The sequence below is a fragment of the Marmota flaviventris genome, chromosome 7, assembly GCF_047511675.1.
Source record: "Marmota flaviventris isolate mMarFla1 chromosome 7, mMarFla1.hap1, whole genome shotgun sequence".
Classification (NCBI taxonomy): Eukaryota; Metazoa; Chordata; class Mammalia; order Rodentia; family Sciuridae; genus Marmota; species Marmota flaviventris.
Genome location: NC_092504.1, coordinates 51,015,978 through 51,030,715, shown reverse-complemented (window position 1 = coordinate 51,030,715; position 14,738 = coordinate 51,015,978). Strand labels below are relative to the sequence as shown.

Genomic DNA, 14,738 nt, shown 5'->3' with positions numbered 1-14,738 from the left:
TGTTCTAATTGTAGACATTAATTGGTATATCCGTTGCTCTGGGTCTCAGTTTATTCATCTGCAAAATGAAGTGGTTATGTTTTATATGATTATGTTATTCACACAATGTCATGGAAAAATTGATTTAAACATGGCTGTATCTCCAAACTATTATTCCAGTATTCTCTTAAGTTTGAGCTTTGCACATATTGTAGGATCACCTTTGAATGACAACAAAAAGCATGCTGACACAAGAACACGAACTTATTCTCTTTTATTGGCTCCTCATTGTTTGAGCATTTGGGCAGTCACTGAAAAGAAAGTTGCACTGAAAATTTTACCCAGCATACACTGTTTTTAGTAATATGTTGTTTCTTCCTAATGAGAAATGGGTTTTTAATTGATTGTAACACCTTAAAAATAATAATAGCCAATATACATACATTCACACATGAACCCACACAAAAAATACCTTTCCACCAATAGTTGGATACCTCACCTTATTCTGCCACTAAGCATGTTTCCAAGTCACTTATCCTTTGAATTTTTCTGATCTAGTTTCTCTCAGAGAAAATATCCTACATTGAATGTACTAGGTAGGAACAGAATTCTGTAGAACAAGCAGACAAATGAAATCATTAGAATATCCAACAAGAAGGAAAAATTTGATTTTAGGTAAAATGTGAATTTTTTGTCAGAGATAAATATTATGAAATGTTAAAAGTTTTATAAAATATAAGATTTATAAAATATTATAGGTAAGGATATTAGGTATTATTTATCATGTGTCTGGGAAAGAATGAAAATAAGAAATGTATTCAGGTCTAAATAAACACATTTTTATCAATTTTAAGGAATTTAGCAAAATAAAAAATAGGAAAAAATAAAGCTGAAAATCTGTATTGAAATTTAAAGTAGTACAGTTAACTACACAAGAATAAAAAGAAAATACTCTCACTCTTTGAAGTTTTTAAGTGTATATATAAAATTTCATTTTATTTATGCAGTAGCAGAAAACTTGCATAAAGTCTACATTTAGGTAAATATATTTTGAGGTAGGAATTAGAGTGTTTTGTTCTTGGTTAAAATGGGTAAAATGCCAGACTTCAAAATTTTAATGCATATCAAACTGTTCTTGGGAATTTTCTAAGATCATGAAAGCAGTATTGCTCTTTTTCAAACATCAGTGTTCTAGTAGCTTAAGATAGGGATATCTTCTATGAAGTTAGTGAAACATACTGTAATACAACATGGATACATACACTGAATATAATAAATTATATCTAAAACATTTTGAATAAAATTTGAGGCATGTCACTTATTTTGTTTTAGAGTGTTTTAAAAGGCATTATATAAAATATTGTGATATTAAAGGATAATGAAAAAAGAAGCCTTTAAGCAATAAACAAGGTCTTCCTAGAAAGTTGTGTTTTTGTCATGTCAGAGAAATGCTGAAGACAATGATTCTTTGCCCAATTTTCACATCACTCTGCCAAAAAAAAAAAAGCCTCAAAACCCACTAAGATTGTCTTAATATCATTTGAGGATTTGACTCAAACAAGAGTTTAGGTACAGTACTACTCTATGATGTACTATCTTCTGAGATTTTAATTTGTACAGAATAGTGTAGAAGGCTAATCAGTGACAAAATAAAAATGTGTACTCTGAAAACATTTTCAAGAATACAATATCTAAATTAAGCTATAAATTATAATTGGTAAGATGTAATGATAATGAAAATAGTTATACAGGCTAATATGCCAAACTAAACTCATAATAATTATATGAATAATTGGTTTGAGAAAATATATTTAAATAAATGCTTAGAGATTTTTAATAAAAAAAATTGCTGAAAAAGAACTTCCAAAAAATCTGAATTCATAAACTTTCTAATTTGAATTGATAAAGTTTAGAAAAGGTACAGAGAGAACGTCTGTTCTTTATAATAGAATGTCAGTCATATAATTGTTTATTTGGCAGGTTTGAATTATTTGAAATTTAAAATGAACTGGATTTCTGGACTAAGGGGAATGCATGCATGTTTGGCATAAGTTCATTCAATACAAAATATCTCTTGAGCACCCTCCTCTGTGTTCTGTAGTGTCAGATCCTGAGCTGCAGTTTATAATAAGACCATCATGCATGTCCACTTGCATATAGGTTTCTGAGTGTTAAGATATATAAAGAAAGGCAGAAAGATTTTTATGGTTACATGATGACTGAAAAAATGGATATTTAGTTTTAACAGTGTGTGGTAACAATTAATGAAGTGAATCAAGAAATTGCGGTTTCTTTTTAGGCAAGAAATCTAAAAGGTCAGTGAAAGGCAGATAGGGAGCAATTACTTCTTAATGGTTTGGGTAGGAAGATGGTAATTCCATGATACACATATGAAAATAAGTCCCTTCCCCACTTTCCTGATGAATGAGGTAGCCTGATCAGGCATGTGTTTGGAATGCAACTGGCTTGAAGAAAAGTCAAGCCAACCCCAGCTGACTATGTAGTCAGTTTTCCAAATTTTAAGGTAGAATACAGGAAATAAGGAGAAAAAAATGCAGAATATAGGAAATAAGGAGGAAAAATATGAGAAGCATGGGCTCAAAGGATGAGAGCTGCCACAGCTAGAGAGCAGAGCTATTGCTCCTTATTGTATTCAGTGATTTGTGCTTCCCTAGTACCCACGTTCATCAGTAACCAAGGGATTAGCAAATATTTTATTACACCATGGAATATTTGTAAAGGCAACAAAATTGAACAGAAAAACATTATTTTCTATCTGTGCCCTTCATTAAATTCTGTAACCTCCTTGTCACGACATTTTAAAGTATCTAGAAATTGGCCTACTATATTCATATTACTTAGTGAGTGTTATTTTCTCTCCACTGCCCCACCCCGCAAACCTTTCTTTCTCATGGCTGATTTTTGCTGAGGAGAGTAAGATGACCTCTTAATATAAAAAGGGAAGAAACTACAGAGGAATTCCAAATTTTTATTTAGATAATCTGTAATAACTGAAATAATTTTGTCCATTTCTTAATGTATTTGTTTAAAGGAGGGCATATTTAGAAAATGTATTTTTTACCTGTTTGATTTTTTGAATAGCTTATTGCCACAATTATTTAAATTAAAGTCTTCCTGTTTGTCAAGGAGAAATATAAAATGTGAGCCTTAATTTGTATTTTGGATGCTTGAGAAGAAAAAATAAATAAAATCTTACCACAACAGATTTTAAATTTGAAGAAAATTACAGTTTTTCTCTCCTTAATTGAGAATATTCAGAGGAACAAAATGCTTATGCACATACTTTGAAATTATCACCTGAAGCAGTAACTATTAAGCTGTCTTGTCAAGTGCTGCTTGGCTTGCATGTTTAATAATATTTGTGCTACCATGGACTTCGTACACACAAAGACTGAATTGCTTGGCTTGTAGTCTTGGAATCTGCTGCTTTTTTGCTTGCTTTTATTTGCTACAATGATCTTACTGGAATATATGATGCTGAAATAGGTCTTCTGAAGTGATTTAAGGTGAACAATTTAAAATCCATTTGTATTTTGTTTTGGACGACTATCATAACATAAAATAAATATTTAAAAAGTAATAGTGTAATATTTTGTTTTTATTTCTTAAAGAGAAGAGCTTTAATGCTATTTTCCTTTTGTTAAACTAAAGACCATGTATTTAATTTGTCATGGTAGATGGATAATTTTCAGTTTTCATTTGGTTAGTTGAGGTGCTGATTTGCATGAAATATTAATTGTTACATACAGGAACGATTTCTAATGTAGAGATGTATACTTCAATCATTTGTGAATAGTTTAATGATATAGTGGTAAGACAGAAGGTTGGTTTAGAAAACCAGAGGCTAAGTAGAGTTTATATACATTTTGAGAGAAGACAAAAATAAGATTAAATGAAAGAACCAATGCTTCTCAAAACAGCAGAATGTGAAACTTGTTAGGCAAGATAAAATCTTAATGTCTCTCATGTGAATTTAAGGAACTCAGCAGTTTTATCTCATTAGCACCTTTTACTTATGTCTGCCTGATGACAGCTAGAATTTTGAGAAGGGCCATCTGAGGTATGAGATTTATTTGCACCCTTTGTGCTTTCACATTTTGCCCATCTTTGCCAGTTGGACAGAATGAAGAAATAATGCTACACTTAATATGAAGTCTAAAAAATGTCTCATAAAATTTATCTAAAATAGTCACACATTCTTAACTTATTGGAAGTTAGTGTGGGTTCTTTTCTCTCTGTTTCAGTGACTTTTTAATGATTTAAAATAAAACCAAATATAGTTTTGTGAATATACATTCTATAAGGCTTAAAGAAAAGTTTTGGGCTATCATGATATCTTTATCAGGAATAAAACTTTGGTGCTAATACTGTTCTGGAAGTGCTCATTGTACATTGAGATTCTCAAAACTGGGGTACTTTATCAGGAAAAAAAGGTGTATACCTATTCTTTTAACTGATCATATTTTGAAAGCTAAATAAATCATACTCAATTATTTTTACATCCTGTACGTTTTCAGAATCTTAAAGTAACTATTCATAAAGTAATGCATTGATCAGAGGGAATTAATCCATTCACAGGATATAACAAGTCAGTTAATTTTCAAAATTACAAGGCTGTGCATATTATAATCCTGTAATTTCTATTTTGTATCTGTGTCTATATTTGTAGATAAATTCATGAATACATATTTAGCTATCCAATTAGTGAAAAAGTTCTGAGTTGCTAGGTTCAATGAAATAAAGATCTAGTATTAATTTTAAACTAATGTATTTTTTTCATATTATATTACATCAATGTACTATTTGTCATGTGACAGAATTAAATAAGTGACTTTTCACGTTACATTTTTCACGTTCTTTTTCACATTTGCTGTTCTTTTCTCATTTTATTTTACAAATTTAGACATTTTTCCCCCTCTCATACTTTATCTTATGTGTTACCTTTCTGCTACTATGACAAACGTTTATTTAATCAAATTATAAAGATAAAGGGTATATTTTGGCTCATAGTTTTCAAGGTTCCAGTCTATGATCAGTTGACCCATTTTGTTTTTTGACCTATGATGAGGCAGCTAATTATAGCAGGAGTTTGTAACAGAGCAATACTGCTTACCTCATGGACAGACAACAAACTGGAGGAACAGGAAGGGAATAAGGACCTAACATCCCTTTGCGGACATGTCCCCAATGACTTACAGACTTCCTACTATGGCAAACCTTTTAAAGATTCTACCACCTCTCAATAGCTTCATGGGAGGAGGACAAAACCTTTAGCATGTGGATCTTTTGGAAATATTATCCAAACCATAGCATCGATCCTATTTGTTTATATACTACCGTTCTTCCAAAAATACATACTTTCTCCGCTTTGCTTTTATTTATCTTAACTACATTCATTTTATTTTACTTCTTCTCTGAAGTACATGCCTCCTCCCCAAAAGATATTGGAACATATCATTCATATTTGTTCATCTTTGAGTAAATCCAAAGAGCTTGTAATTTCTTTAATTTAAAAAAGGAGGGGCTAAGGGTGTTGCTCAGTGCTGGAGTGCAAAGTTGCATGGTGACACTCTTAAGTTCAATACCCAGCACCAAAAAAAAAAAATAAAATTTCTTGTTAATTTCTTCTCCCAAATTTGTAGGGCTCTTTCTCTCAATACTGTATATGGAGTTTATGGAGATTTCTATACATGAATGGATTTTCTTTCATGATTTTTTTCTATTTTTCCTGTTTGTTTTCTATTTCAAAAATTTCTTTATCTCTTTTTTATATTGTACAGTGGGAAGAGATTGGTGAAGTTGATGAAAATTATGCACCTATCCACACATACCAAGTATGCAAAGTTATGGAACAGAATCAGAATAACTGGCTTTTGACCAGTTGGATATCCAATGAAGGTGCTTCCAGAATCTTCATAGAACTCAAGTTCACTCTGCGAGACTGTAACAGCCTTCCTGGAGGACTGGGAACCTGTAAGGAAACTTTTAACATGTATTATTTTGAGTCAGATGATGAGAATGGAAGAAACATCAAGGAAAACCAGTACATCAAAATCGATACCATTGCTGCTGATGAGAGCTTTACGGAACTTGATCTTGGTGACCGTGTCATGAAACTGAATACAGAGGTCAGAGATGTAGGACCTCTAAGCAAAAAGGGATTTTATCTTGCTTTCCAAGATGTTGGTGCTTGCATTGCTCTGGTTTCTGTGCGTGTATACTATAAAAAATGCCCCTCTGTGATACGGCACTTGGCTGTCTTCCCTGACACTATCACTGGAGCAGATTCTTCACAGTTGCTTGAGGTGTCAGGCTCCTGCGTCAACCATTCTGTGACAGATGAACCTCCCAAAATGCACTGCAGTGCTGAAGGGGAGTGGCTGGTGCCCATTGGGAAGTGCATGTGCAAGGAAGGATATGAAGAGAAAAATGGCACCTGTCAAGGTAAGAGTTGCCTGTGGATCTACAGGGGCTTTCTGCTTCAGTTGGATCATGTATATGTATTTCCTCCAAAGATTATGAGCAAGTGACCTTTTACTTTGCTAATTTATGGAGATTCTTACTCTTCAAGTTTGATTTCTCTCTTCTCTGAATTTTAAAATTCCTGGCAACGATGAAAGATTTAATGTAATATTTTATTGGATATACATAATTAATACTCAGAGAGTGTCTGACTGGCTGTGCAATATTTCATATTCGCTTTGCTTTCAGAAGTTTTACTTTTGAACAACACAAGCCAAGAGATTAGTAACTTTCATTGTATGATTATGGTCCAATGTTGCTGTTTTCTTTCTATACTTTACTTGCTGTATGAAAGTCTAATGCAAAATCTTACAGGAGGCTTGTTTTGGTATGCTTTAAACTGCCTTTTAAAATGTCTTCAAAAATAAGTTCAGGCATATGAATTTCACAGTGAAACATTTGTAAACGGACAGGACTTGGGTTAGTATGTTGTTTACATATGGTTGCTATTACATGCTTGCTTTTTAAAATTTACAGATCAATTTTAAATGCATAATAAGCAATGCCCCATGAAAATAACTGTTTGGAGATAAAGCCAATACATATAAAAGGTCATTTCGAAGCAATTTGCACTTGGAGATTTTTTTCTGTCTTAATTTTTCTTTTAAATTGAAACTTGATCATGCATGCTTCCCTGTTCATTTGAAAATGCTTTCATTTTGCCTGCAGTGTGGTAAGTTGCCCTTTCAAACTTGGATAAGTATCAATGGCTTTTTGGAACAGGATAGTACTTTATGTCAAAGTGAAGACATTGGGGGAATCTTAGAGGGAAAAACAAACATTTTTTTTCCTTTAAATATTATTTGTCCTAATGAACTTGAACTTGTTTTCACCATGATGTGTGTAATGGGAGTTCATGTTTATTAACTAAGAAGAAAACCAAATGCTGAGCAGTCCCTCAGTTCCATCTGGTAGCTTCAGGTGCATTTTTATTTCCTAAGTTCACTGTATGTATTATGTGTATCAAACTTGTAAGTTTGCTCAGGCCAGCCTGTAGATGGGTAGACATCCAGGAAATAAACTAGGGACATTATCTGGAAGTCATAATGACTTTGGTTAATTCATTCCATTTAGAAACACATTGCATATACTTTAATTTCTTATTTTGTATTCTTTACAATATTATCTACAATTAATTCTATGGTTGTTTTTCTGTGTAAGTTGTAACTCGCCAACACTTAATTTGTACCTACATACCATGGACACCTAAAAGTTTTGTTAATTCAAAATTATGTTTTTGAAATATTTATATGTTGGTTAGGGAAATGAATCATAGTTTGTTCAGAACTGGATTTCAAACAAAGTTCTGATTAACATTCTCTTAACTTTTTGTTTTGAGCAGTTTTACTGGTTCACAATGAGGTCATATGTAATTGTAGAATCAGAAGCAGGAGTTAAATTTAATCTCTTGACTATATTGTAGTCTAACATATTATAAATATGTCTTACTGGTTAAGTGTAAAATTTTGTTTCTTAGCCTTTTAAAGCAGCATGGGATACTTGATTGATTACATTATTTTAGAGAATATATGGTGGCTTAAGATCAAACCACACTGAGCTTTATCTTCATATCTGCTTGGCAGAGGCTATAAGAGGCCTCTGCATTTTTAGAGGATAAATTTTGATTATTGATGGATTAAGCATTCTGCTGGTACTTATGAAATATCTTGAGGGACTAGTATTTCTGACAGTATGTTTCTTAGTGGAAGCATTTAACACATTTCTTCTTTCTCCCCTCATAGTACTAATAATTGAATCAGGCCAGAGAGACAGAGGAGATAGGGGGGTGAGCTGCAGAGGTTGCACTATAGAAATCTTCATGAAGCAGACTCTCTTATAATTCCTGCATTTAGCTCCCCACCCTACTAGCCTAGTAGGAACAAAGGCTTCAGGGGCCAAGTGCAAGTGATCTATATACTACAACAGCCAGAGACTGTTCTATACTATGTGGTGTATATGAATAATGCTTTATGGTGTTTTACAATGTACAAATGATGTACAATTCCATTCTAGGAAGATTTTTTTTTTTAAAATTGTTCTTTTCAGTTATACATGAGAGTAGTGTCTATTTTGACATGATTAGACAAACATGGAATATATCTTATTCTCATTAGGATCCCAGTCTTGTGGATATACACAATGTTGAGATACCCTGTTGTATATTAATATAGGTACCTAAGAGAAGTTATGTCAGATTCATTTCACTGTCTTTCCAATTCCTATCCCCTCTCTTTCCTTCATCCCTTTTGTCTAATTCACTGAACTTCTGTTCTCCCCTCCTTCTTCTGGGTTAGCTTCCACATATCAGAGAGAACATTCTACCTTTGGTTTTGGGGATTACTTGATTTCACTTAGTATGATAGTCTTCAGATCCATCCATTTACTGGAAAATGTTATAAATTAATTCTTTCTTATGGCTGAGTAATATTCCATTGTCTATAAACCATGTTTTCTTTATCTACTAATTTGTTGAAGGATTCCTAAGTTGGTTCCATAGCTTAGCTATTGTGAATTATGCTGCTATAAATATTTATGTGGCTACATCACTGTGTATTGATTTTAACTCCATATACTGCAGAGTGGCATGACTTGGTGTTTTCCTTTCTAGTTATTTGAGGAATCTCCACACCACTTTCCACAGTAGTTGTACCAATTTGCAGTACCACAAGCAATGAATGAGTGTACCTTTTTCACCACATTCTTGCCAATATTTATTGTTACTTGTATTCTTGATAACTGTCATTCTGAGTGGAGTGAGGTGAAATCTCAGTGTAGTTTTAATTTGCATTTCTCTAATTGCTAGGAATGTTGAACATTCTTTAAAAATTTGTTGACCATTTGTATTCTTCTTTTGAAAAGTGTCAATTTAGTTCCTTTGACCTTTTATTGATTATCTATGGTGTTAAGCTTTTTTAGTTCTTTGTATATCCTGGAAATTAATGCTTTATCTGAGGTGCCGTTGGCAAAGATTTTTCTCTCATTCTGTAGGCTCTCTGTTCACACTCTTGATTATTTCCTTTGCTGTGAAGAAGCTTTTTAGTTTGATTTCACTCCATTTATTGATTTTTTATTTTACTTCTTATGCTTTAGAAGTCTTATTGAGGAATTTGGTTCCTAAGCCAACGTAGTAGGAAGTTGGGCCTACATTTTCTTTTATTTAGTGCAGGTTTCTAGTCTAATACCTAGGGCTTTGATCCATTTTGAGTTGAGTTCTGTGCAGTATAATAGGGATTCAGTTTCATTATAGTACATATGGATTTCCAGTTTTTCCAGCACCATTTGTCAAATAGGCTATCTTTTCTGTAATGTATGTTTTTGGTGCCTTTGTCTAGTATGAGATAACTATATTTTTGTGGTTATGACTCTGTGTGTTCTAATCTGTTCCATTGTTTAGGAGGAATTTTGAATGTTCTATAAATAATTTCTCTTTTTGGATGACTAAATAAATAAACAAAATTTTCAAGTTTGTTTTGGTGATTTCAGAAATCACAGATATTCTTGAGGCATTTTATATCTATACGTAATGTGTGTATGTAAATGTAAATATGTGTGTTGATGGATGTGATATAAAATGCCATTATTATTGTCAGTCATTCTATGATCTTAATACCCTATCCTCAAATTTTAAAATGTGAAATTGATGTTTGGAAATTATCCTTGATTAGAAAAAAAACTAGAGAGCTTTCTGACACCTCTTTCCTAATCATTAACCGTTACAAATTGTTTACAGAATTTAGCAACCCATTATCTCTTGAAATCATCCACTTCTATTTCCTTTTTCCTCAAATCCCTAAGTATACCTAATAGGAAGGAACTTCATTTTTGAGTATACTGAATGATATTATGTGTAGTTTTAATTTTGAACAATGTGAATATATCACTTATGTAAAAATGCAAATCTTGTGGTTTTGCACACTCATTACATCCCACCACTTTACAAACTTCTTTGGAGTCCTTCAAGATCAAACTTTTGTAACACCCTAAAACTCTGCATGGGTTTGGCCCTTCTTATCTCTGCAGACTCTCCTCCCCTCCCCAACTACATCAGCTCCTCTTAGTTCTCCAAGAGAGTTTACTTACCTTCATTATTTGTTTTGAAAGAATCCCGTTCTCATCCCCTGAAATATTCTTCAACTTCATTTATGCCAGTTAAGTAATTCATACTAATCCTTCAGATCTGTAGTCTAGTATGCCTTCTTCAGGGAAGTAGTCCCTGACTCCTCAAACTAGGTCAAATCTCATTGTTATTTACTCATATATTTTCCCTTCAAATAATGACTTTCCCTACTTTGATTACACTATATACCTCCTAATGGCAGGGTTCCTGTAGGTTGAGTTGACAAGTGAGAAATCAAAAGGCAAGAAGAAGGGAAAGGGTATTCCAAAGAGAGGAAAGAAAAATGTGTAAGGGCACAAAAGAAGACTGCATTTTATAAATATTGAGTTTTTTTTTTCTACCAGGTATTAAATCCAGGCATACTTAACTACTGAGCCACATCCCCAGCACATTTTTATTTTTTACTTTGAGATGGGGCCTTGCTAAGTTGCTGAAGCTGGCCTCGAACTTGTGATCCTCCTTCCTCAGGCATGCAGATGTGCACCACTGTGTCCAGCTAAATATTGTGTTCTATTGATTTATTTTACCTTTGTATTTATCCACAGAACATATCTTTGCTTGGACTGAAAATTTACAAATATGTCTTTTTAAATGATCGTTTCTTAATCTTAAAACTCTCAGGCCAAAAATCTCAATTTTTAGGTATTAAACCATATGTTTTTGACACTTTATATATTAATTATTATAGATGTAATCTTAGTAAATTTTGCAGAGCCTCTTATATCACATATTAAAATATATTTATAGGATGGCCTTATTGCATAATGACATTTAATTATTCAGTTTCTTTGATATTAAATTATGTTAGAATATAATTAAGGATGTAATTATATTAAAAGCTGAAGTTTGAATATATCTATTATAATGATTATCATATATTAACATTTACTGAATCTGTACATGGTAGTCACTGTCAGATTATGCCCATGTGACCTGGTATACTTACACTCATGGGGGAGTTGACCAAAGGACTTTTAGAGACTAATTCTTCAGGGTACAGAGTATTGGGCAATATTGAACCATATGGCTTAAACCCAGATGACAACCAAGCAGTGATTCAGTCATCCTGGCCAGTTTAGCAATTCATAATCTGTCATCATTATCCAACTCCCTTTCATTTAACTTCCTTTAAGAAAAATCAACTTCCTTACTCATAATAATCTGGTTTAGGTGAGATAATAAAATACTCTGGTTTAACTTAAAATATACTGTATATTAATTTTTGTGAGGCAACTAATATATAGCCTAAATTTTCAATAATAATTTTAAGTATACAAATTCATTTCTCTGAAATACTCTGTACTTTCAGAAATAAGTAATGTTTCCAAATCCATTTACCCAAGTGTGTTTCCCTACTTGTTATTTATTATTATTTCTGGTGAAATTCATGCAATGTTTTTCCTTTAAGAGTCATGTAAGAAATTTTTTTTGAGTATAAAATGGTTAGCAAAAACCCATTTTGGAAGTTTCTGCTTTTTATTGAAATGAATGTGTTTGACAGAAGTAATTGAGTTCACATGAATCAAATGTTGCCTGCTGAGTTCTCTTGTGATTATGTTGCTGACTTACTCAGATGCAAGGCAAGACCACTAATCTTCATCAGTTGCTGGTGGAATGAAGTAGTAATTTGAAATTAGCCCTGGATAATTATAGTTTCACTTTTATCAAATGGAGGAAAGAGATTTAGATTGTAGGTCACTGCCAAAACCAGTCAGAGTGAAGAAGGTATATAGTGCATGCTAAAATACAGGGTAAGGGAGGTTACACGTCAAGGGCTGTGGAGAAAAAGCACTTATTAATTGTCCAACTGGGAGATGATTGCACAGCAAGGAAAATGTAGTGAAAATACCCAACTCAAAAAAGAGCCTTGATTCAGAAACAGTACAGATACAGCAGGGAGCAGTATGTAGATCATTCATACTTCTGGTGCGTATTTATGATTGAAGCAAAATTGGCTGGAAATATAGTTTATTAGATGTTCCTGTAATTATACATTGGAGAGCCTAGTTATTTTTAATTAGGCATATTACCAAAAAATCAAAGAGGTTGAACTTTTGGTTCTATTTGGTATGTTATTTTATGCAACAAAGGAAAACTAATTTTAATTTCAAAATTCGAAAAAAAGGGTGGTGATTATGGAAGTTCAATGTATCATTGGGTGTGTGTGTGTGTGTGTGTGTGTGTGTGTCCTGCTGCTGAGATAAACCACCGAGACAATTAAACAACTAAGTCCTTTCATCCATTTGTGGCTATTATGCATAAGGATAATAAAATAGATGATCCTTTTTTCTTTTTTCAATTTAAACAGGTTTCTGACATACTTTTTGGATTAGTTCTATTAAAGTTTTAGTGATATTCTGCATTTGATTTTGGTTTTCTTCCTAAATAAAGGTTTCTATTTAAGTCAGATATTCTTTTTAGTGGGTTGGAGGTGCAGGGTGGTGGCCTATTTCTTGTAGGATATTTAACAGCTTCTTTGATGTCTACCCAGTAAACGCACTAGGAATCCCAGATACTTCCAGATAAGGCCAAATACTCTCTGAGGATAGTATTGCTCTTAGCTGAGAGAACTACTAATCCAACTATTCTCTCACCCCAAATGAACATTTGTGCCAATAAAATGTTTATGAACTGTTGCTTTTGTAAAAGTTTATATTTTTTTATAATTTCCAAAACTTTTTTTTTGAGATGTGACTGATTTAACTTCAATATGGCAAGAATTATACTTCTTTTGAGAGATAACATACTCATTAAGCCCATTCATTATGAGTCAGAACACCTGGGATCATATTCTACCTTTAAAATTTACCAGCTACCTATCCCTGTGCAAGTTTCCGAATCTCCCCAAACTTTGCTTTCCTCATCTCTACCTACCTCTTAGCAATCTCATGAGATAGTTAATGAAAAGTGCTTAACACAGTATCTAGCACATTATACTTATTCAGTAAAAATGAACTATTTCCTATATCTTCTATTAAAAATAAAATATATTTACATGAATATATGTCTTCTATTATAAAATGGTTTTATCTAATTCTTGAGAAATTTATTTATTATAGGATATTTTTACAGTTTTATTCATCGAGTGAAAAAAAGCCATGTAAATATCAAAAAACTTCCTTTATAAATATTTTTCTAGAGACTCAGCATTGAAAGATTGGCTATTTCTTTAAAAATTACTATTTATTCTTTATTATTGTACTGTATCCTGCCTGTACAATTCCTGTATCCTAGGAATGCAGGCCTATATGCATACAAACAAGCATATGGAGTCTTATCCAGTTACAAATCATGAGAATTTCTAAGAGTGGTGCTAACACCTGTGGTGGAATTTGCTAATTTCAGGTAGGGTCACAAGAAAAAGTTTTTTCTAAGGAGCTAATTTTTAACACAGATGGGGAAACAACAATGCAAAAATTACAGGGATCAGTGTAGTAAGCTGAGGGAATTTCCATTGTAGAGATCTATTTTAATATATTAATTTTGTGTTTCTCTTTTCTTTATAAAGTTCTTATATTAAAATCAGAGAAATGATATTCCTGAATTTGTAGGCTAAGTGATGCTGTTCTAATGCATGTTACATTATCTTAAAGATAGAATATATCTAATAAATTATCTGTGGTCAAATACATTCATATCAAACTTGAAACAAACCAATTTATTCATGAGTGGTATTGTTGGCTAGTTATTTGTAAGTGAAACCCATTGAAGGTATGATAGGCTTTTAAAATGAAAGAGGGGGGTCAGAGAGAGAGAGAGAGAGAGAGAGAGAGAGAGAGAGAGAGAGAGAGAGGTTAATTGGTCCAACAGTGGTTTAACTATTGAATCTCTTGGTGTGTGGAGGAAAAATAGGGAGACAGCAATCAAATAAATGTAATAGAAGGACAAACATGCCATAATGTGTTCTGGTCAAACTTTTAACTTTGATGTGTGCATGGTTTTGAGTGTGTATGCATTTTCAGTTTAGAATGAATCTAACAGATAAATGCTATGCCTCACCTTTGCAATAATAATAATAACTCCTTATAAAGGAAGATTTTTAACATTAATGGATTTGAATTCCGTCATGATCATGTGGCTGAAGAATTACTGATCATAT

At 32.6% G+C, this 14,738-nt stretch overlaps 1 protein-coding gene across 4 annotated transcripts in view; it reads left to right on the top strand.

Annotated features, from left to right (window-relative positions):
* Positions 1-14,738, top strand: part of Epha5 (EPH receptor A5) — a 332,221-nt gene that overhangs the window by 72,944 nt on the left and 244,539 nt on the right. For all 4 annotated transcript variants that reach the window (XM_027947325.3, XM_027947323.3, XM_027947324.3 and 1 more), the window contains exon 3: positions 5,781-6,444. In XM_027947325.3, the coding sequence (XP_027803126.1) occupies positions 5,781-6,444 (664 nt within the window). The remainder of the gene's footprint in view (positions 1-5,780; positions 6,445-14,738) is intronic.